At 36.6% G+C, this 19,880-nt stretch overlaps 1 protein-coding gene across 11 annotated transcripts in view; it reads left to right on the top strand.

Annotated features, from left to right (window-relative positions):
* Dlg2 (discs large MAGUK scaffold protein 2) overlaps window positions 1-19,880 on the top strand; it is a 2,015,095-nt gene that overhangs the window by 1,275,263 nt on the left and 719,952 nt on the right. For 3 of the 11 annotated variants that reach the window (XM_027942610.2, XM_034636732.2, XM_027942609.3), the window contains exon 1: window positions 1,522-1,626. The exons of the other annotated variants lie outside the window; for them this stretch is intronic. In XM_027942610.2, the coding sequence (XP_027798411.1) occupies window positions 1,522-1,626 (105 nt within the window). Of the gene's footprint in view, window positions 1-1,521; window positions 1,627-19,880 lie in introns of those variants that run through there. 11 annotated transcript variants of the gene reach the window in all.

Genomic DNA, 19,880 nt, shown 5'->3' with positions numbered 1-19,880 from the left:
GAATATTTTCGGGAAGCTGTGGGCTGGCTGGCCAACAGTGCACCAAGAAGCAGCATGTGGCTAGGGCAGATGGGAGCATATAAGGGCAGGAATGAGGCAGAGGAGGAACTGTGGGTGTGAGCTGAACAGAACACCATGAATGAAAAAAGAGAAAGTTGGTTGAATTGATATTGAAAAACAAACTGTCTAATGACAGTAGCCTTATGGTGTATATGCATGAAATACAAAGGAAAAACAATCTCCCTGAAAATCAGCCCAGGTAGAAATTCTGAAAGACCATCTCTACTTCCAATTCCTTCAATTCAAACTTTAAAAGTAATGTTGATATCAGCCTTTGAGAATTTCACACTATAAGGTCATAAGTATGAACTAATCTACCACAGCCAGGGTAAAAATGCATAAACACTAGGTAACACAAATCATGCAGCTCTTGCCAAAATAATACAGCACTTATGTTATTTAGCTATTTTCTACAAATTGTGCTTTGTTTTGTACTACTTGGACTTTCTAAGTCAATTAAATGCACAACTAACTCATTATACTTTTTATTTGCGTCTTAACTTTTGTAATGGATGAATAAATATAGTCTTTGGATGTGAAACTAGCCCTGAGAATATGGATTCCTTTGGAACTTCTTCCAAGATGCCTTACCTTTACCTCAGCAGTCCCATAGAGATTGTTAGGGCGGGTGGAACCTCACCTCCTTGTGTGGGCTGCTATTTTCAGTGAAGTATCCACTGAAGTGATGTCTGTGTATTGTATATGTGAAATCTATATAGAACAAGAAGTAAACATGACTTTTCCCAGCACATAAGTAACACAAAGTCTTCTAACTACTCTTAAATTCTAAGATACACAATTTGCTGTATTTTATATTCATAAAACCTTCTCCTGACTAATCTTCGGGGACAATCTTCAGTAAACAACCAGCAGTATAATATAGGCAATAATACTCTGTAGGTAAAGAATATATCACATTTCTATCTTAACTAACAGAATTGGAGATATTAAATGATTCTGTGAGCATGCATGTATTTCTCACATAGCAGACAAGGATAGGCACCTGCTGACATACATAATGTGTGTATGTAATCCATTCCTTTCCATTTTACTACTTTTATAAGCTATTCAAATTCTACCTCCATGGCCTGCCACCCAAATCTTCTGGTAGAAATATTTTTTCACATCTTTCTTCCTCCTACTCCTTTCCCCCCACACACTTATGGTATGTGCAGTTTCGCCAGACCCGTATGAAGACAGGGGAACACTGATGGGATTGCTTTTCACAAGTGTGGGAATGAAAATCCTTCCCAATGAAAACATCTGTCTCTGTTCAAGTCATGCCCAGTTATCCCCCAAAAGAAATGTTCTGATTAACTTTTTTTAAGCCTTAAGATAGCAGTTTGTGTAGCAGATCTAATTAAGAAGTTTATGTAACAGATCTGCAGGGTTTTTTTTTTTTTTTTTTTCATTCTTCAACTGGGTTCTTTGAGCTCAGTTTGAGTGTTACCAGCTTTCGATATGCAACGGCCAAGTGCTTCCCGGGCTGAGAATTATCAGCTCTTGTGGGATACTATTGCTTCCTTAAAACAATGTGAAGAAGCTATGCAACATGCATTCATTCCGGTAAGGAAAATTTCTTTTTATTTTCATAGGGATTCTTTGATGTTTTTCTCTTTTATTCCCCTTATTTTATCTGTAGAGAAACACACGTATTCTATACATTTAGAGATGCTGTGGTTCTTGGAGTTCTTGTTTAGGATAAATATATGTATGTTTTTGTTTATTCTGTGTGGAATCTGAATTCTTAGTGACCAAACTGATGAGTGGAAAAGAATTAATAGTGGTCCAAACGCATTCATCCTACTAAAGATAGTGGTTTCTAATAGTAACATATAATAAAGAATGAGCATGGTATTGCCATTCTCATATTATTTAAAAAATAACCTGCAACATATATTTCCTGGTTGGTTCCTCCAAAACTACTTGGGATTGTTTTATATATAGATCTAGAGGTGATGGATTAGCTTTAAATTTTTTGCTTTCTGCCAATTTGAGTAAAATTTACCTAAAGCATTTCTTGAAAAGTTTGTGTATTTACCAAAGTAGTGCTACAATAGAGATTTGTAAACATTCTGATAGACTGTGTAGACATATAAAGTAAATTATTAAGTGAATCTGTATTATGTTTCATTTTGTAGAACTGATGTTTGGTCTTGTAATTTATCCAACTAGAAGGACCAGGATAGCTACATTTGGTAGGCTGAGCTGAGGTAAATAGGACTTGGAAGAAGAGTATTAAAATTTGACTCTTTTAATTTAATCTATTTTGACTGATTGAGATAACCAATTAGGAATGAGAGAACAGCCTTAAAAACTAATGACTGCTAAAAATTATTCTGAACCTCTTCAAGAAAAGCATTATTTCTGACATAGAAAATCAAGGGATATGTTTCTGTCAACAGTTGGAATGCATAAATCTTCTTTAAAGTTCAAGTTATTTCAAGTGTCTCAAATTAGAAGTCATCATATTTTTCTCTGCAACTTGGGAATCACCTAAATGTTTCAAAGACTACTATATTTAAAGTTCTTCCAACAGAACCACTATGTTCTTATCAGATCTCCAAATTGATCTTGACTATTAAAAGCATAAAACATAATTTTTCAGGAGTCTAAAAAACCAATGGTTGGAAGCCCTCTAAATTATGTTGTTATAATAATTCTGTTTTGAGTTGGAAGTGAATATGTATAGTTCCTGTCTCCTGTCTTTATCAAATTCCTATTTCTTTGTTTTATCAAGAAAAGTATGATACTCTGTGTGAAGCACAAGCATCTGCTCCTTCCTGAGCCTTCTCTGGACAGGCTTAATTACTTTCTCCCTTCTTGGTTCCTTGTATGCACCTCTGACTTATTATATAATTTTTTTCAGTGTTTTCCTCTCTGTCTTATCCAATTACTTATAACTTCTTGGACAGAGGTGAAAAGGAAAGCTGTAGAAAGGAACTAAATTTTTAGTTTTTTCTTACTTCCCATCTTGAACTCTTTGATTATAGAAGTTCTTCTATTCCCAGAGCCTGACACACACACACAAAAGAGACCTTGGTGAGCATGGGGAAAATGCCTGAATCAACTTAGTGTCCAATTCCAGCATTTCCAGTTAAGTCATGGTATTTTCCATCTCCAGTTTTGCTTTTACTGACCTCATAAAATTATTTCTATTTAAATCCATATAGAAAAAAAACACTATGCAGTGGGCTTGTATTGTGGGCAGTGATCTGTTAATACATGGGATAGACCCTCATGAGAACAGATAACCTAAGAGTCAATTCTCCTAGTCCACAGGCTATTCCTTTTTCCATTCTAGTACCTGTTCCCAGTTCCCCTACTGTATTCATACACATAAGCATACCCAAGGCATAGGTATCATTACGGTTTGAACACTCTAAATGTTTTTTCAGAAGATATTGGAAGTTTTGTAATGTCTCAAAACTTCTCTAATTATCTTCCATATCTTCATTTTATATATATATATATATATATATATATATATATATATATATATATAATTTTATGAAGACTTCTTAAATAAAATCTAGCCATTAGTAAAATATGATCAGTTGAAGATAATAATTAAGCCTCAATTTATTTTTGAGAGCATATATAATGTAGATTTCAGAGAAAAAGATTATATTCCCTACTTTATGTAGTTGTAACACAATGTTACATATTTCAAACACTCACACACATACATATATATGACATTTGTACTGAATGTCATCCATTGTTTATGCTATCTTAGTAAATCCTACTGTGCTGATTCTATCATTTTAAAGAAATGACATTCTATATAGCTCAGTTAATGAAAATGAGTAATGATATAGTTGATCTTAGGAAATCTGACCTGAAAAGTACCTGTTCTTCTATGCATTCATGTGAGTGTGAACTCCTATTACATCATTTGAAACCTGAACCACCTAAGTGATCTGGACATCTCTCTCACACACAGTAAGCTGTAGAGCACAAATGGCTCTTCAGTCAGTGTGGCTCTGTGCATTAATAAAAAGCCTGACACAAGATCCACAGGCATGATATAATAATACAGACTAAAAGTCGCATTATACAATAAACTTAAAGTGTATGGACACCTGGCTAATGCTGTCCTAAATAGTCTGAAGAGAAGAAAGAAACCAAAATAGGAAATCCTTCAAATTTTTGAGGTTTGATCTCACAAAACAGAGCATGCCATATGCTGATGAGATAGGAATTAAAACTAAAGTGCCAAGCAGATTTATCTGCTGGACCCAAGAACAGATTTTCCCCTATATTTTAGCCTAAAGTGTTGATTGCTGTAAGCTCCTAAATGTTTATTGAAATCATGATTTACACAAAGCTCTCTCCTAAAGTCCTATAAATTGGTTCCATCATTGTAGAGAGCATCTTTGTAGATAATCAGTATCTTTGGGTATCAGGCAAATCGAGGGCTTTGGTATTTCACAACTGATTAGATGGTCTTGTAAAAACAGTCCCTTAATTACTGGTTCTTTTCACAAAGACTTACCTGTGTTTTCATTCATTTATTAGTTCATCCAATTCATTCATATTTTATGGAATCCCCTGCTGTTTGCCAGCCTAGGCCCAAGATAAGTTGTACACCCACACACCCACTACTAACTACTATGTGGCACCATCACTTGGTAAGTAGGCTGTATTGCCCCTTGACCAATGGTGCCGCACTCTTACTGCAATATACAAACTTTGTTTTCCTTATGTTGTTGCTAGACTCTGGCTTCTGTCAATCAAAGAATAGTTGTGATAATATTCATTCACCCATCTCAAAAAAAAAAAATCTATTTGGCTCTAGTGTGAATGTCTTGCAGCTTGCTGATCACTGAGAGAAATAACAACAATAATAACAATCAGGAGGATCCCTGATTGATTTTTGTCCCTAAGAATTTTCAAATGAACACACAAATCACTCTACTATCAGATATAAAATATACTAAGTTCCCTTGAATTATCACAAGAACTTGTTTCATGGAAGGGTATCTCATCTGGGTTTTGAAGGTTAACTAGAATTTTGACTGGCAGTGATGATGGAGAAAGTGGACTCTTCAAGTGGAGTAAAAATGTAGTCCATTTTCCATTTGTTCATCCATTCAACCAATCTTTAGTAAATACTTTCTAAGTGCCAGAAACTATAATATGCCTGGACATACAACAAGAAGTAGAAGTTCAGACTGTGTCCTGGCACATTTACATTCTAGTGGGAAAGCCAGACATTAAATAAGCAGTTACATATATCTCTATCTCAGACTTTACTATCCTATGTGAGTTGCTTATTATATTCCTCACCATTGTTCAATATTGCACATATACATTCACAGATGCATATTTGTTATAAGAATAATATAGCAACAGTAGGTATTTTTCAAAACCATTATAAACAAAAGATTCTTTTCAAACTATTTTATTGTCTTAAAATACAAGTTCAGATGGGTGTGGTAGTGCATGCCTGTGATCCCAGCAGCTTGGAAGGCTGAGGCAGGAGGATCAAAAGTTCAAGGCCAGCCTGAACAACTGAGAGGCCCTAATAAACTATCAAGACCCAGTCTCTAAATAAAGAAAAAGGGGGTGGGCTGGAGATGTGGCTTAATGGTGAAACACCCCTGGGTTCAATCCTTGGTAACAAAGCAAACAAACAAACAAACAAAAAATCTGTTTTCCAGCAAACAATTGGAACATTCTGTGTGCACTACACTGGGCAGATAGCAGGATATAAAAATTCTAATGTATGTTCTAATGTATTTTACATATATTGTCTCAATTTTGTCAACAATTATCTGATGTATGTACTATCATCTCCATTTTACAAACAAATTTCAAAGAGGAAAAATTTCTCCTTTAGTTACATAGCTAATAAATGGCCTTGAACTTAGTATCAAACCCATTCTCTTTTCTTATCCAGCTCACTACAATAAAAAGATAACTATTGAAGCCAACATTTGTAGCCTAGTACAATAGGAGTAGCAATTAAGGGATGCAAAAAAAAAAAAAAAATCACAGTAAGGGCAGCAAGGAGATCCATCTGCCTTCAATAGGGTGGAAGGATGATCCAGGAAGATGGGGGGAGAAAAGTCCTGAGTCACTCTTAAAATAAGGATTTCAGTAAAGTGAGAGAGAATGAATTAGCCTGTACAAAGGTACTAAAGGCATAAAAGAGCAATGTGGAATGAGGGCAAGTCACCAAGCTTCCCCAAGTTCTGATCTACATCTCTGAGCATTAGAGAAGCAAGGTCAGGAATAAGGAAGAGGAGAGGTGGGTCATTCATTTGAGGTCAGGAATATGGCAGGTAAATAACAAAAAGAACACTGAATAATTCAGGCCCACAGACTAAGGTGCTGGACTCTTGGGAAGAAAATCTTTTTTTTTTTTTTGGTGCTAGAGATTGAACTCAGGAGGCTCAGGGGCTTTTGACCACTGAGTCACATCCTCAGCCTTATTTTGTATTTTATTTAAAGACACGGTGTCACTAAGTTGCTTATCACCTCACTTTTGCACTTTTGCTGAGGCTGGCTTTGAATTTGTAATCCTCCTTCCTCAGCCTCCCAAGCCGCTGGGATTACAGGTGTACCCCATTAGAACTGGCCTGGAAGAAAATCTTGAATTGGAGAAAACGATGACTTTCAGAAAATTGACAGCATTACCCTGCTGCACATAGCCTGGTCCACAGCTTGACAACTGTAGTGCCAAGAACTGAGGATGAATGCACAGATAGAAAGAAAGAAAGGCATTTTGAAAGAGAAAAGGGCAGGAGAAACCACATGGTTTGGAAGGAAAACCGAATAAAATAAGCCTGAAAAGAAGTAAGAAGTCTGGACTGTGACTTCCTGGGTCCTTAAAAACTTCTTTTCTTAGTTTCAGTCCCTTAAGTGGCCTACCCTGATATGCTTCCTATCTTTTTAGTCTACATAATAAATTTCAAATATTTTTTAAGCTAGTACAAGTGGCTTAATCCTGCAACCAGGATGTATGCATCCTGCTGATGACAAGTGGCACAGTGATAAGATACAGACCCCAAAGAAAGGACAGAACAGAGCTACAGAGACAACATGCCAATCAGCCGAGAGCACTGGGATTCTGTTGTGGGGTTCCATCCTTCAAAACTTAACTCACATCCCCTTCTGCAAAACTCCCCTCATGCCTGGCAACTACATGATAAACCTCCCTCATTACTTCCACCCTGGTTAGCACCCATTCATGAAAAATGAGTAGATGATCTGTTTACAAACTATATCAATCTTAATCCTTTCAGTGTCCATACAAAAGGCCTATTATCATTATCTCCATTTTAGGGGATCAGTGAGAATCAGGTACCTTGTTTGAAATCACACAGCCGATAAGACCTACATAGAATCCTGGCATTCTAACCCTCCTCCTACTTGCCTTTCTCCCTCATACCTACCATGCTCCCTTGCCCCTATTTCTCCTGGGGAGTTATTCTGCTTTGTATTATAAGCATTTGGCAGGCTTCTCTCATTTCCACAGAACACTGTAAACTCCTTACAGGGCAGGATCATGTGTTCTTTCTATTTTCTGCAGTGCCAGGTACAGTGACTCAAACATGTTTGATAAATGAACCTGTATGAACTTAAGAATGAGAGAACTTGGGCAGTAATGAGATGATAATGAGAGAAATAATCCTTCTTGTCTCAAATACCTCCTTAAGATTCTTCTCCCCAGCTCCACCCTTACTTTCACCAACTTTGCTTTTGGTTCCTGGATGTCTGCTTTGAACCATCGAAACTTAGGTCAGCCCTAAATAGATTTGTTCAGTGATGACTGTGGGTCCCAGTTCATGGTGTTCCAAGTGTGTTTTGTCCTTTCCGGATTCTAAATATTACTTGACTCATCATCCTCAATCATGTTGGATTCATTTCTCTATTTCATTCCCCTTAACCTCACTTTGCATTTCTGTCTAGTACCATCCCAAATTTTAGCCTATTTCCTTCTGAAGAATATGAACAAGGCTATTAATGGAATTCCTATTAGTGAAGAAATAAAGATGAAACTTAATCTATGGAGACGTTCAATTTAAGTGGGGGAAAACACTACCCTAGAAGTGACCTGGATAATTCCAACAACCTGAGACTGCACATATACCTGGAGCTGGCTGGAAAAAAGGAATAGAACTATCACTTTTGTTTTTAAACAAAAATGTGAGAGCCTGCTGTTTTTTCTCCCTTTTAGAGTTTGCATTTTCATAGACTGCTGGTCTCATACACATCTGGAGTTTACAATAAACTAACACCAAGTGCAGGATGCTTTCCTTGTATCCCGGGATTGTATATTATGTAATGTTTTTGTTTGTTCATCAAAATAGAGTATTAGAACAGATACATTTTTTGTTACAATAGAGGAAAATCCATGTTCCACCATTACTACCCTCTCACCTGCCCTAGAAATTGCAAAAATAGGACTCCCAAACTTATTTTCTGCAGAATTGGGAAATAATTGTTCAGAGTTAATAGTGGTCTTCCTCCAAAAATCATACACACATTAAACTCTCAAAACTTGTATTGAGTTATTACTAAATATAGCATACTCTTTAGCTTCATTTAGATATTTTTAATTGGCATGAAGATATTTAAGAACAATAGGATTTCTAATTTTTATCTTGTGTAGAGACCAAAAAATGTGCTATACATGTGTTTGCTATTGCCTCTCTTAGTGCTTAAATCTACCACTAACACTATTACCTATCTACCCTATATTTATCTTTCTTGTTATAATTTTCAAAGCAGAATATATGTGATTATTTCTCATTATAATTTTGCCAGACAGGCAGGACAGGTTTTCCAATATTCTTTATAGTATATGTGTGAAAAGTTCAAGTTAAGAAAGTGATCAGGATCCGTAAACAAGACAAGCTAATAAGAGAGAATCTCAAGTCTCATATACCTTGTGCTCTGAGTGAGAGTTTCTGCTAAAAGAAGAGTAGTCTGATCCTTGCTCTACCTTGTTAGCTTACCCAAGTTACTCAAATTCTCTGAGCCTCAATTTCATCCTACAAAAAAACTAAATACTATAAAAATGTTCCTAGAGTTGTTTACAGTTTAGTAAGATGTCAGTTAAATCCCCAATATAGTAACAAGTAGTAGTGGTGGTGGTGGTTGTTATTATAATTGTTATTAAATTTGTTAACTTGTAAATATTAACTCAAAACTATACTTTTATAAATTTCATCATGTGTTTGTATACGATCCCACATGCTTCTCAAAGCAGCACATGAAATAAATATTTATAATCTTCATTTTTATGTATAAATAAAAATTTTCAGAGAGAATAAATAAAGTAAGATCATCATAGAAGTAATAATCAGTGTGAAATTGTGGTCAGATTATTAAAAATATTTTAAGTATTGTTGTCTTTTTATGACATTTGAAATTAAATTAGTATTAAAATCATGAAGTATGTATTATATTTATAGTTGGTATAACCTTAGAGGTAATATATAGAGTTAAATGACCTGAACAGATTCTACAAGGCTATAGTATTTCCTGGAAGCTTCTTCTGCTGACTTTAAGTGCAGGGCTAGGAGCTCCTCATCCTATAAAAAGCATACGATTCAAGAATTCCTATCAATTTAGTGTGGACAAGGAGGATTCATGAAATGTATATTTGCAAATATTGAATTCATAAAGAAATTACCTCCTTTTCAGTTGTTTGGAAAAAAAATTCTTGGTGACACAAAAGAAGGTTCCAGTGTGCATATGAAGTTGCAATTCCAGTGGACAAAGTGGGTGAGAGTACAGAGGGACCTCAGCCAGGGAATCCTTATTGCCCCCAATTTGTGACAGAGAACCTGTGCACCAGAGAACAACCTCCTGTCTGCCTTTTTTCTCTGTTCATTTCCTTTGCTGTTCCCCTGTTTCTCCTCTATTCATAGGAACAAACACTGTTCCTTCAACTTCACCCTGAAACACATTGGTGGAGCACTATGTCAGGGATGGTGGAAGCTAAATGAAACCAGCAGGACCTTGCTTTACAAACTGACAATAAGAAACCATCATAAAACAGAGAAACCAAAAGTTATATACTCGATGCCACTCTGGGTAGCTAAGACAGCTGTGGGGCCAGGAACTGGTTGGCATTTTAGACCCAGAGATTTGTAGGCTCTTGGCTTGTAGAACAAAGAGGTTATTGCTATTTGATGACAATATACAAGCACATCTGCAGACTGTGTTTTCAGCACCAGCAAATGCCAACAATATTTAGCAAACCTTTGTTTTTCTAGTCACCTCTCCTGTTTATCTGTTCTTTCTCCATGGTTTCCCTTCTTGAAAATGATTCCAAATAGAACATTAATTTTGAATAAAAAATGGAGTTGGGGTGATAGTGAGACTGTTAGACATCAGAATTTTAAAAAAGTAGAACTAAAATGTACTATACCCTGTTCTTCTTTCAACCCAGCCTAAAGTGTCATCTTTCACAAGCAAGTCTTAGAACATTTTATAGATCCATCATAGATAAATAGACCTATTATCAATCAATAATGATTACACAATAAACAAACTCATAATTCTTCTTGGTGTCTTTTAACATTTCCTCTCATGCAAAAAAATGTATTCCTGACATGAAATATTTTTGGTGTTCTCTGTGACTTCACCAATGTTTCAATCTTCAGAATATGACTTAGCATCAAATTATGGTTAGTAGGAGGAAAAATGAAGGCAGGGAGAATTTTTCTTTTCTGGAGTTAAGGCTTACAAAATGTGGAGAAAAACAAGGATGTAAGAGCTTGGTGATAATTCTATGTTTCATGTTAAATCTTTTTGACTCTCTAATATAGAAGGGAAGTGCTGATTATATGGTCATGAGGCCAGAAAGTTAACTGGCTAATAAGGAAAAATGTAGACTACGAACATAAAGCAAGAGGATCATAAATGGATTTTTGAGCTGCTTCATCTAAAGCATGCGAGACCCCATCATTCAGCTAATTCATTAGAAACCAATTTATGCCATAATCCTCATCTAATTTAATTTTTGTCTTTTATTTCCTCGTGTCTGTCTTGCCATCATCTCTTCTAAATTTCTCTGTCTGGATGATAAAAGCAAGAAAGTTATTTCCCTGAAAGAAGAGTTGTATGGCATGCCTGCCTTCTTTTTCTCCAATATTTCCCAGCAGGGTAAAATTTACAATGAGTAAAATCAAATATTTGATGAGACACGAACTTTTAGAGGTTATCCACTTCACTCTTCATTTCTCAAATGTAGAAGTAAATTGGTGTGTGTGTGTGTGTGTGTGTGTGTGTGTGTGGTGGTGGTGGGGTATCATTAAATTACCATTATACCTTGGGTTACTGAACTGGTGGATCTATAGTCTTGTCAGTCTTGCCATCTTTTTACTAAGGATACAATTTCATGAGTGAGTGTAGTTACTTGCAGGAGATTGGTGCCTGATTTGTAATAGCCATGAAGGAACTTACCTGGGATGTCAGGTAGATTCCATTACAACTAACTTAAAATATTATTTTCATATCATAATACATGGTTATAGAATATAATATAAAAGTTGCATTCATTTTTAAGATAAACATGAGACTTCAAATAAATGTCCAGTTTGTAGTGGGTCTTTGGGGATATACCGTCACATTCATCTGGAAAGTTTTAAAAATGCTATAGTTGGCATTTTAATTTTTTTGTGATTTTGAGTCCTTAGCTTTTCCACAAATTCCATGGTTCCTCTCATCTATCCATCCTCTTGAACCAGGGAATAGTAACTCAGGGCAGATAACACTGCCAGCATCTGCCTTCTTTGTTCCACACAGTCTTGTGATAAGATAAGAATATGGATTTGGAACCAAGCTGAGTGAATTTCAATTCCACTAATCATTAGTCTAATGATCTTAGGCAAGTTGTGTTAACAGTTCCAAGCCTCATTTTTCTCATCTATAAAATGAGCTTATTTGAAGTTTATGATTCATAGGATTGTAGTGAGGAATAAAAGTTACTAGAAATAAAGTACCTCTATTTGGTTAGTTTTTCCTTAACTTACATTTTATAATTTAGAATTTCATGTCTGTGGTGCTTGACAAGGTCCAGAGACCCCACATGGACACCACCCAACAGTGTAGTAAAGAACTAGTCACCAAAAGGAAGCATGTATTGCCTCTGTCTTCCCATTTCAGTAATTCTCAAATCTCAAGGCTTACTCATGTATCTTCTCTGTTATTGCTGTGCTTCTAGTTCCGTGGGTCTAAAAATCAACTAACAGTCACCTTTGGTGTGCATTTCATTTGCCAAGCACTGTTAGAATATAGGTAGGGGTATCTGGTAGGGAAATGAAGTGAGACAAGGGCCCTACTCTCAAAAATATTACAGTTTCATCAAGGAGATGTAAATATAACACATAGACTGATTAGCCATTAGCATCATGTTCATTAGGAATGTCAGGGATTGGTGCTTTTACAGAACTTATTTAATAGGTATAATTCAGTGTGAGCTGAAATGAGGTCTGGGGTGTGTGTGGAATGCATAGATTGAGTCCTAGATTGATGAGTAGGACAAATTTATGGGGAGCTAAGACATTAGATTGCCCTAGTGGGATAAATACTTTGGTCTAGGTTGAAAAGTGTGGGAATTACAACTGATTCAAGTTGGAAAAAAGGAAGAAATAATAGCAAAGACATTGTTGTAGGCACCAACAGGTGTGTGTTGAGAATAGTAAACTCCTGGCCCAATGGAAGAAAAGGAGAAGAGGAAAGTAAGCCAAACACTAATCATTTACAGATCATTCATTATATGAAAGGACCTGATTCACATATTACTGAAGATACAGAAACCTACCTTAGCCTAAAGAACCAAGTTATTGATAGCTTGCTCAGAATAGTGGTACCTAAATCTGGACAATACAACTGCTAAGAGTATAGCTGTTGGTAGCTTAGCGACAGGGAACAGACAGTAACCACATGGATCTTTCCAGGAATAGCACCACATGGAGTGAATCAGTGAATTAAGTAGATATGTTTATGTGGCATGGGACACATTGACTAACCACATCTGAGATTTGAAATAATGGCTCCATTTTTCATGGGATCTTCAGAGAGCATTTGCATAAAGAAAGTAGTTAGATTTGTAAGAGCTCAGTGTGAATCAGTGGGATTTGAATTATCATGGCTTAACGGTGAAAAAGAGAGAGTTTAAGATTTAAAAGACCTGGAATTGAAAACCCAGATTCTCTTCCCTCTAGATGTCTCACTTTGGTAAATTCACTGCATCTCTGAGCCTCTGTTTATCTATGGACAAAGGAAATCATACCAATCTCTCTAGGGTTATGTAAGGAATAAAAAATAAAATTAAAGTAAAAAATTATTTACCTAGCACACAGTGAGTATTTAGTCAATTTTAGTTTCCTTTCCTCTTCCTGTAGAAATTAAATGATCAAACGTGTATGAACACCATTTAAAAATTATAAAGCATAATACTGATGCTTAAAATAATTATCAATTTGGGTTTCAAGATTGATCTGCAGACCTGGTTTTGATGAGTTGTTTATTTTAGCTGTATATACTAAGGGCAAGGAAAAACATGACAAGGGTGCAAGATGGAAGTCTAAAGAGTCTTCAAAAGTAACAGTTCAAGCAATTTCAATCTCTTGATCCAAGTGGGACTGATTCTAGAGAAAACTTAGAAAGAACACTGGTTTTTGCTTTTTGGTCCGTCCGTTCTTTCTTCCTTCCTTCCTTCCTTCCTTCCTTCCTTCCTTCCTTCCTTCCTTCCTTCCTTCCTTTCTTTCTTTCTTTCTTTCTTTCTTTCTTTCTCTCATCCTCCAGGATGTCCTGTTTTGTTTTGCCTTTTTCTTTCTTTTTTTTTTTGCATTATAATTGATTTTTTAAAAGATAAATGACAGCGGAATGCATTACAATTCTTATTACATATATATAGCACAAGTTTTCATATCTCTGGTTGTATATAAAGTATGTTGACACCAATTCGTGTCTTCATACATGTACTTTGGATAATGATGTCTATCACATTCCACCATCCTTGCTAACCCCCTGCCCCCTCCCTTCCCCTCCCACCCCTCTGCCCTATCTAGAGTTCATCTATTCCTCCCATGCTCCCCCTCCCTACCCCACTACGAATCAGCCTCCTTATATCAGAGAAAACATTCAGCATTTGTTTTTTTGGGGGGATTGGCATCTTCACTTAGCATTAGCTTCTCCAATGCCATCCATTGTTTTGCTTTTTTCTGAACTGGGTAAAAAGAGATGACCAACTCAGCCTAAGGTCTTTAAGATGTCATGTGTTTCCTGCAAAATATTAGAATATGTCATATCCTAGAGGAGGATCAAATAGTGATAGGAACACTTTATTTCACATTGGTTGAATATTAATGGTGGGTTTTCAGGGATCAGGGAGAGAATCTGGATACTTAGGAAATTGTAATGGGTACAAGAAGTATATGTTGTGCAGTGTGTTAAAGATATGCACTTTGCAGCCAGACAGGTGTGTGTCATTCTTGGCCTGTTATTACCAGCTAAACTTTAGGAAAGTTACTGAACATTAATTTTCATATCTGTATAGTAAGGATAGTATTGATTTCACTATTATGAGAGTTTGGGCAAGCAGAGTTGAGTTGAGCTCAAGAAAAACACAAATCTGCTTGTCTTTCTTGCTATTTTCTGAGCTAGGCTGGCTATAAGTTAAGTAATGAACAATTGGTGCATTTTATAAGCACTAGATAGAGTGACCAGGATTTTAGCTTCCTCCCAAGTTGTTCCCTTGCGACATCTGCCATAGCCTTTAACTTGGATTACTCCTGCCTTGCTTCACTGCTCATGCCACTCACTGCTGTCGCCTCAGGGTCCTCACTTGTTGGGTGCTCTGTCACTTGCAGATTAAGGGCAAATGACAACTCACAACCATTTGGTGATACTAGTAGTGATGACTTCTAGCTAGGCTGAAGTGTGCCTACCTACTTAGTCTTGTGGATGGGGAACATGAAAAGAAGAAATTTAAAGAAGCAAAATATAAACATGGGAATACATAAAATAATCTTATATTCATAGAGCTCTCTTTTGCTTCACCTGCGTTATTTTTCCACCTAACTTCTTGAGAAATAGGTTAACTGGAAAATAGCATTGTCCCATTTTTTAAATGGGGGTTTGCAAGAGATTAAGGGACCTAGAAACCCTGTGAGGATTAGGGAATTGAATCTGAATCAGTACGGTGAGAAATTTCTCTTTAGACTGTGAAAGAGAAACTCCCGTAACTTTCCAGGCAAAAAATATTGAGGTTACCATCATGAGCTCCTGGGCTAGAAAGTCAGGGATTTGGAAATTGTGGTACCTCCTATATTTGTTACCTTAGGCATATGACTTAGTCATTTTGGGCTTTCTTCCCCTCTTCTCTCCTTCCTTCCACCCTCTGTCTCTCCCTCTCCTTCTCTCCTTCCTTCCCTTTTTTTGCCATTCTTCTCTTAGTTCCTGTCTTTTAATGTTAATAAAATGGGTTTTTTTGAACATTGTGAGAATAAATGCATATTTGTTCTTCCCATATTTGTTTTTCACTCTCTCTCACACAACCACCAATATGTGTTTAATCAGTCATTTGCCAAACAATTTCTCCAAGGGAACTCCTTAATCACCCAGCACATGCCTGTGTCTTTAGACATTTCCTAGATGTACCTGTTGTAGGCCTGTCCACACCATGCACTGGGGCATCAGTAACTGCGGTAAGGAGAAAGGAGGAGGGTTCCTGGACCAACCAAGATCGCAGTGCATGGAACAAATTTGGCTTTGAGCTAGTTTAAAAAAAAATTACATCCAAAGAGATCTGGGAGATCTGATAAAGTCTGATTTCATCCCAAGAGGCAATAGAATAGGAATCTGGAGTCAAACTATTTGGGTTTGCAGACTTTGGGAAAGTTTTTTAAACTCTGTTTCCTCACCTGAAGGTTAAGAAAAATAGTTCTTATCTCATCAGGTTGTATGAAGATTAAGTAATTTAATTTAAATAAGGTAAATGTACATAAGAGCATATGGTTATAATTGTCCATCCCAGTATTAATGTTCCTGGGGAATCTAGATATGGCTGGGCTATGGCACCACAGGTTTCAGGTAGTGGTAATTGTGGTTTCTTGGTAAATACTTCAAATAGGAGTAAGATTATGTTAGTCATCTTTTTTTTTCCCCCTGTGACCAAAATACCTGATGTGAGAAAGTTAAAGAAGAAAAGATTTGTTTTGACTTATAGAGGTTTCAGTTCATGATCTTCTGGCTCCATTGTTTTGGGCCTGAGACGAGGCAGAACATCATGGCAGGTGGACATGGCAAAGGAAAGCTGCACAGTTCATGGTGGCCTAAAGCAAAGAGAGAGGAAGGGGCTGGGAATAAGAAATACCTTTACAGGACATAGGACATTCCCCCAGTGACCTAATTCCTCCAACTAGGTCCTATTTCCTATCTAATGTCATCAAATTATTAATTTATCCATGGGTTCATCCACTGATGAAGTCAGAGCCTTCATGAACCAATCAGTCCCCCTAAAGCTCCAACATCACTGCATTGGGGACCTAGCCTTCAACACATGAGACTTTGTAGAACACTTGACATCTGAACCATAACAAGGATTCTGCTAATATCAAGGGATGTGGGGCTCTAGTTCAACAGACTGTAGGAAAGGAGGAGATTGAAGAGGATGCTTTGTTCTGTCAGAAAACAAGAGCACAATTCAAGGAATGGAGGAAAGTCCTTTCTCCTAACCATGCCACATTTTTGTTTCCAAAATAGATCAGCATGATGGAGGGTTAGTGATAAAAGCTAACAAAACACAGTTATCTTGGATTCTACCCTGATATAGCCAATTCAGTGCTTAATATTTAGGTCTTTTTCAGACCTGATAGAGTATATAACTCTCAATATTCTACTTCCTTGACCAAAATCAGGAAATAGTCTGCTGAGGGGTCATCCTGTTGTCTACCATATGTATGTTTGAACTGTGAAACTGAAAGTGTTTGTGTGCTGTCTTGTAGTAGCTACACTAAACCAGATGACTTACCTGAGGTTCTAGGATCTCCAGTGCTTGCTGGGGGGCGAGGGTCGCACTCTCCCGCCCCCCGCCCCCGCCCCTGCCCACACATACACACAGAGAATGGAAGAGCAGGGGAGCAGGGAGAGAGAGAGGCAGACAGAGGCAAAGGACTCATTTTAAAACTTTTGGTGCCTTCCATTTCGTTTCTAATCATCATGCCATGACAAATACAAAAGTCATTTATAAGGCCTATCTCCCTACAATTAGAAAAAAGTCTTGCCCATTCAGGAGTCTTACACTGTAAGGATGAAAAGGTAAGTTAGGGTACCAGCTCCAAAAGCTGTTATTCTTGATCTTTTTCCTCTTGATTTTATCTACTGAAACCACCTGCCTTCTACTTGCTTGTCAGCTGAAATCCCTGCACAATTCCTAGTCTTATAAACCTTACTAGTCACTAGTGATTGTTGTATCTAGTTTACTTGATGAACTAGTGGGTTTCTCTCCTTTTCTATTTTGCTTATCAATAAAGTTTAGGCACAGGCCAGGGATTTGTCTCTTGACCTGCCCACTGGTTAGTCTGCACTCCGAGGCATAAACTTCCCAGAAAGTGGCCCTTGGCTGCCCGGATGCTATACTTCCCTACCAACACCTTCCTTGAGGAGACATCTTCACTGTTCTTAGCTTGGTGACCTAAGCTGACTTATGTTAGAGGCATTTCCCTGTTCTGGGACTTGGCAAATACCAAGGAGCAGCCATATCAATGGTCAGCATCAATGAATTCTTTCTAAAGTGTACATTCATTATATCATATTTTATTGGATTATCTTGATGACAAGCCACAGAAGTTTATCTTTTTCTAGCATAAACCAAGTTGCTGATGTAATATAGGAATGTTTAGTATCCCATGAAATTCAAGGACAGAAAGGTAGCTGGAATTCATGAATAACTTTATCTCATAATTTAAATTTCATCAGCATTCTCAACACTTGCTTTTGGCTTCTCTGTGATTAGCTTTATTCTTCTTGCTTTCTGTAAACTGGCTTTCTTCACATGGAAGAGAATGTAACATAAAAGGAAAACCACTTGCATCTTATTGTCTGGGTCACCCAAGAAAGATTGCTTTTCTTAATCCTTTATAGTTTCAAAAGTGCCTGCCTAGATTTACATAAAGACAAGCCTTGAAGTTTCTGATTAAAAGGAGATCTTGTTTTCATTAGATTTGTTATGAGTCTCTTTCCAGTGAAATGAAACAAGCACCTTGAAGAGGGAGGCTGAAATCTGCTGAATCACTAGTTTGATTTAAGGGTTCAATTAAAGATGATATCCACCATGAAGAAAGAGGGCATATGTGCCAGAGGAGAATTTAGTGTTAAGAAAAAGCTTGGAAGGAACCATCAAAGTAACCAGGAAATTGGGTTTTAAGACTCAGAAACCAAACTAGATCAAACTAGGCACGATTGCTTATAATTGCAGAAGTGAACAAAGAAACAAAATCCAAGCTGAACCAAGGGAAGATCTGACATTACCAATTGTGAGAAAAATGCACTCACGGTACACATTTGGAATTCTGCTATATTTTGTATTGCTACCACTTTGGATCTTAATTTTCTGCTGATAGATGTGTTACTGAGTACCTAAAATATTCTAAGGAACTTCTATATAATCAATCTGGAAGTGTGGGAGAGTCCTGCAGCACACCAAAGGGAGAATTTCCAGAGACGTTGGTATAGCTCTGCAGTGGTGTAGCACATTTTTCCATTTCTCATAAGAGCCCACCACTGTGTCTTTTTGGCACTCCTACCAGGGATTGCCTATGTCAGGTGTGTATGATGTATGTATATGTTCATACAACCAATGCATCCTGCTGGTTCATGCATTTGTATTGACTTTTAGAAGTGCAAGTATTAATTGTGACTTCTGGATATTTTTAAAAGTGAGAAGGGGCAAATAGTTTTCATATAACCTAGATCTTATGCTTCAAGATTCATGGAGTCTACATCCTTCAGTTATGAAATTATTATTTTATAAAAGCTGATTTTTGTTAAGTAATGGTGGTGAAATAAAGTAAAAATAAGTATTGGATATTGGAAAAGTAGAGTCTTGGTAATATAAGAGATTCTTGGGTTATTTCAGACATGTTCTACAAAATTTGCAAATATATGCTACCTTTCTTTGTACCCTCATCTATACTTTATAGCTATATTTAGTCAGCAATTCCTAAGTACTTATTAAAATTTTTCTGTGTATATAAGTACTATGGAGAATTCTGGGGAAGTATATGATCCTTGTCCATTTTTAAACATATAGTCTTAGTGGAAAGAACCAATTTACATAAAGGAAATGGCAAATAGCATAAATATAGCAACATTTTTAAAGGCATTGCATATGAAATACAATATGGACATAAATTTTAAGTCTGAAATTTATTACTTTAGTACATTAATATAATCTGTAAGAAGAAAAACAAAAGATAGGCTAAAATCCCCAAATCAAATTAATACATATTTATTGATCAAAGTTATGTGAGGTAATAGGGGGAAATATGTAGCAATTTGGAAAGTTTTCAATTTAATCAAACATATAAGACACAATTACTTCCATGAGTCACAGGAACCAAATAGAAAATAGAGAGACCATCACAGCTAGAAACTTAAAATTGTAAAAACACATACTAAGGCTTCATAAGAGTGCTTTTAAAATCTAACTGCAGTATCCTGAGGCCTCTGTTGCCTTCAGGATAGTCTTTGATTTGGGTCTTCTATGATACTCTAGCATAAGGATCTTATATCATTTATGATACAGCCAACAAGATGCTGAGATCATAGAGCAGCTTAATATGGAGCAA

This window comes from Marmota flaviventris, chromosome 9 (assembly GCF_047511675.1).
Source record: "Marmota flaviventris isolate mMarFla1 chromosome 9, mMarFla1.hap1, whole genome shotgun sequence".
Lineage (NCBI taxonomy): Eukaryota > Metazoa > Chordata > Mammalia > Rodentia > Sciuridae > Marmota > Marmota flaviventris.
Note: the sequence above shows the minus strand (reverse complement) of the source record. Positions and strands in the feature narration are given on the sequence as shown.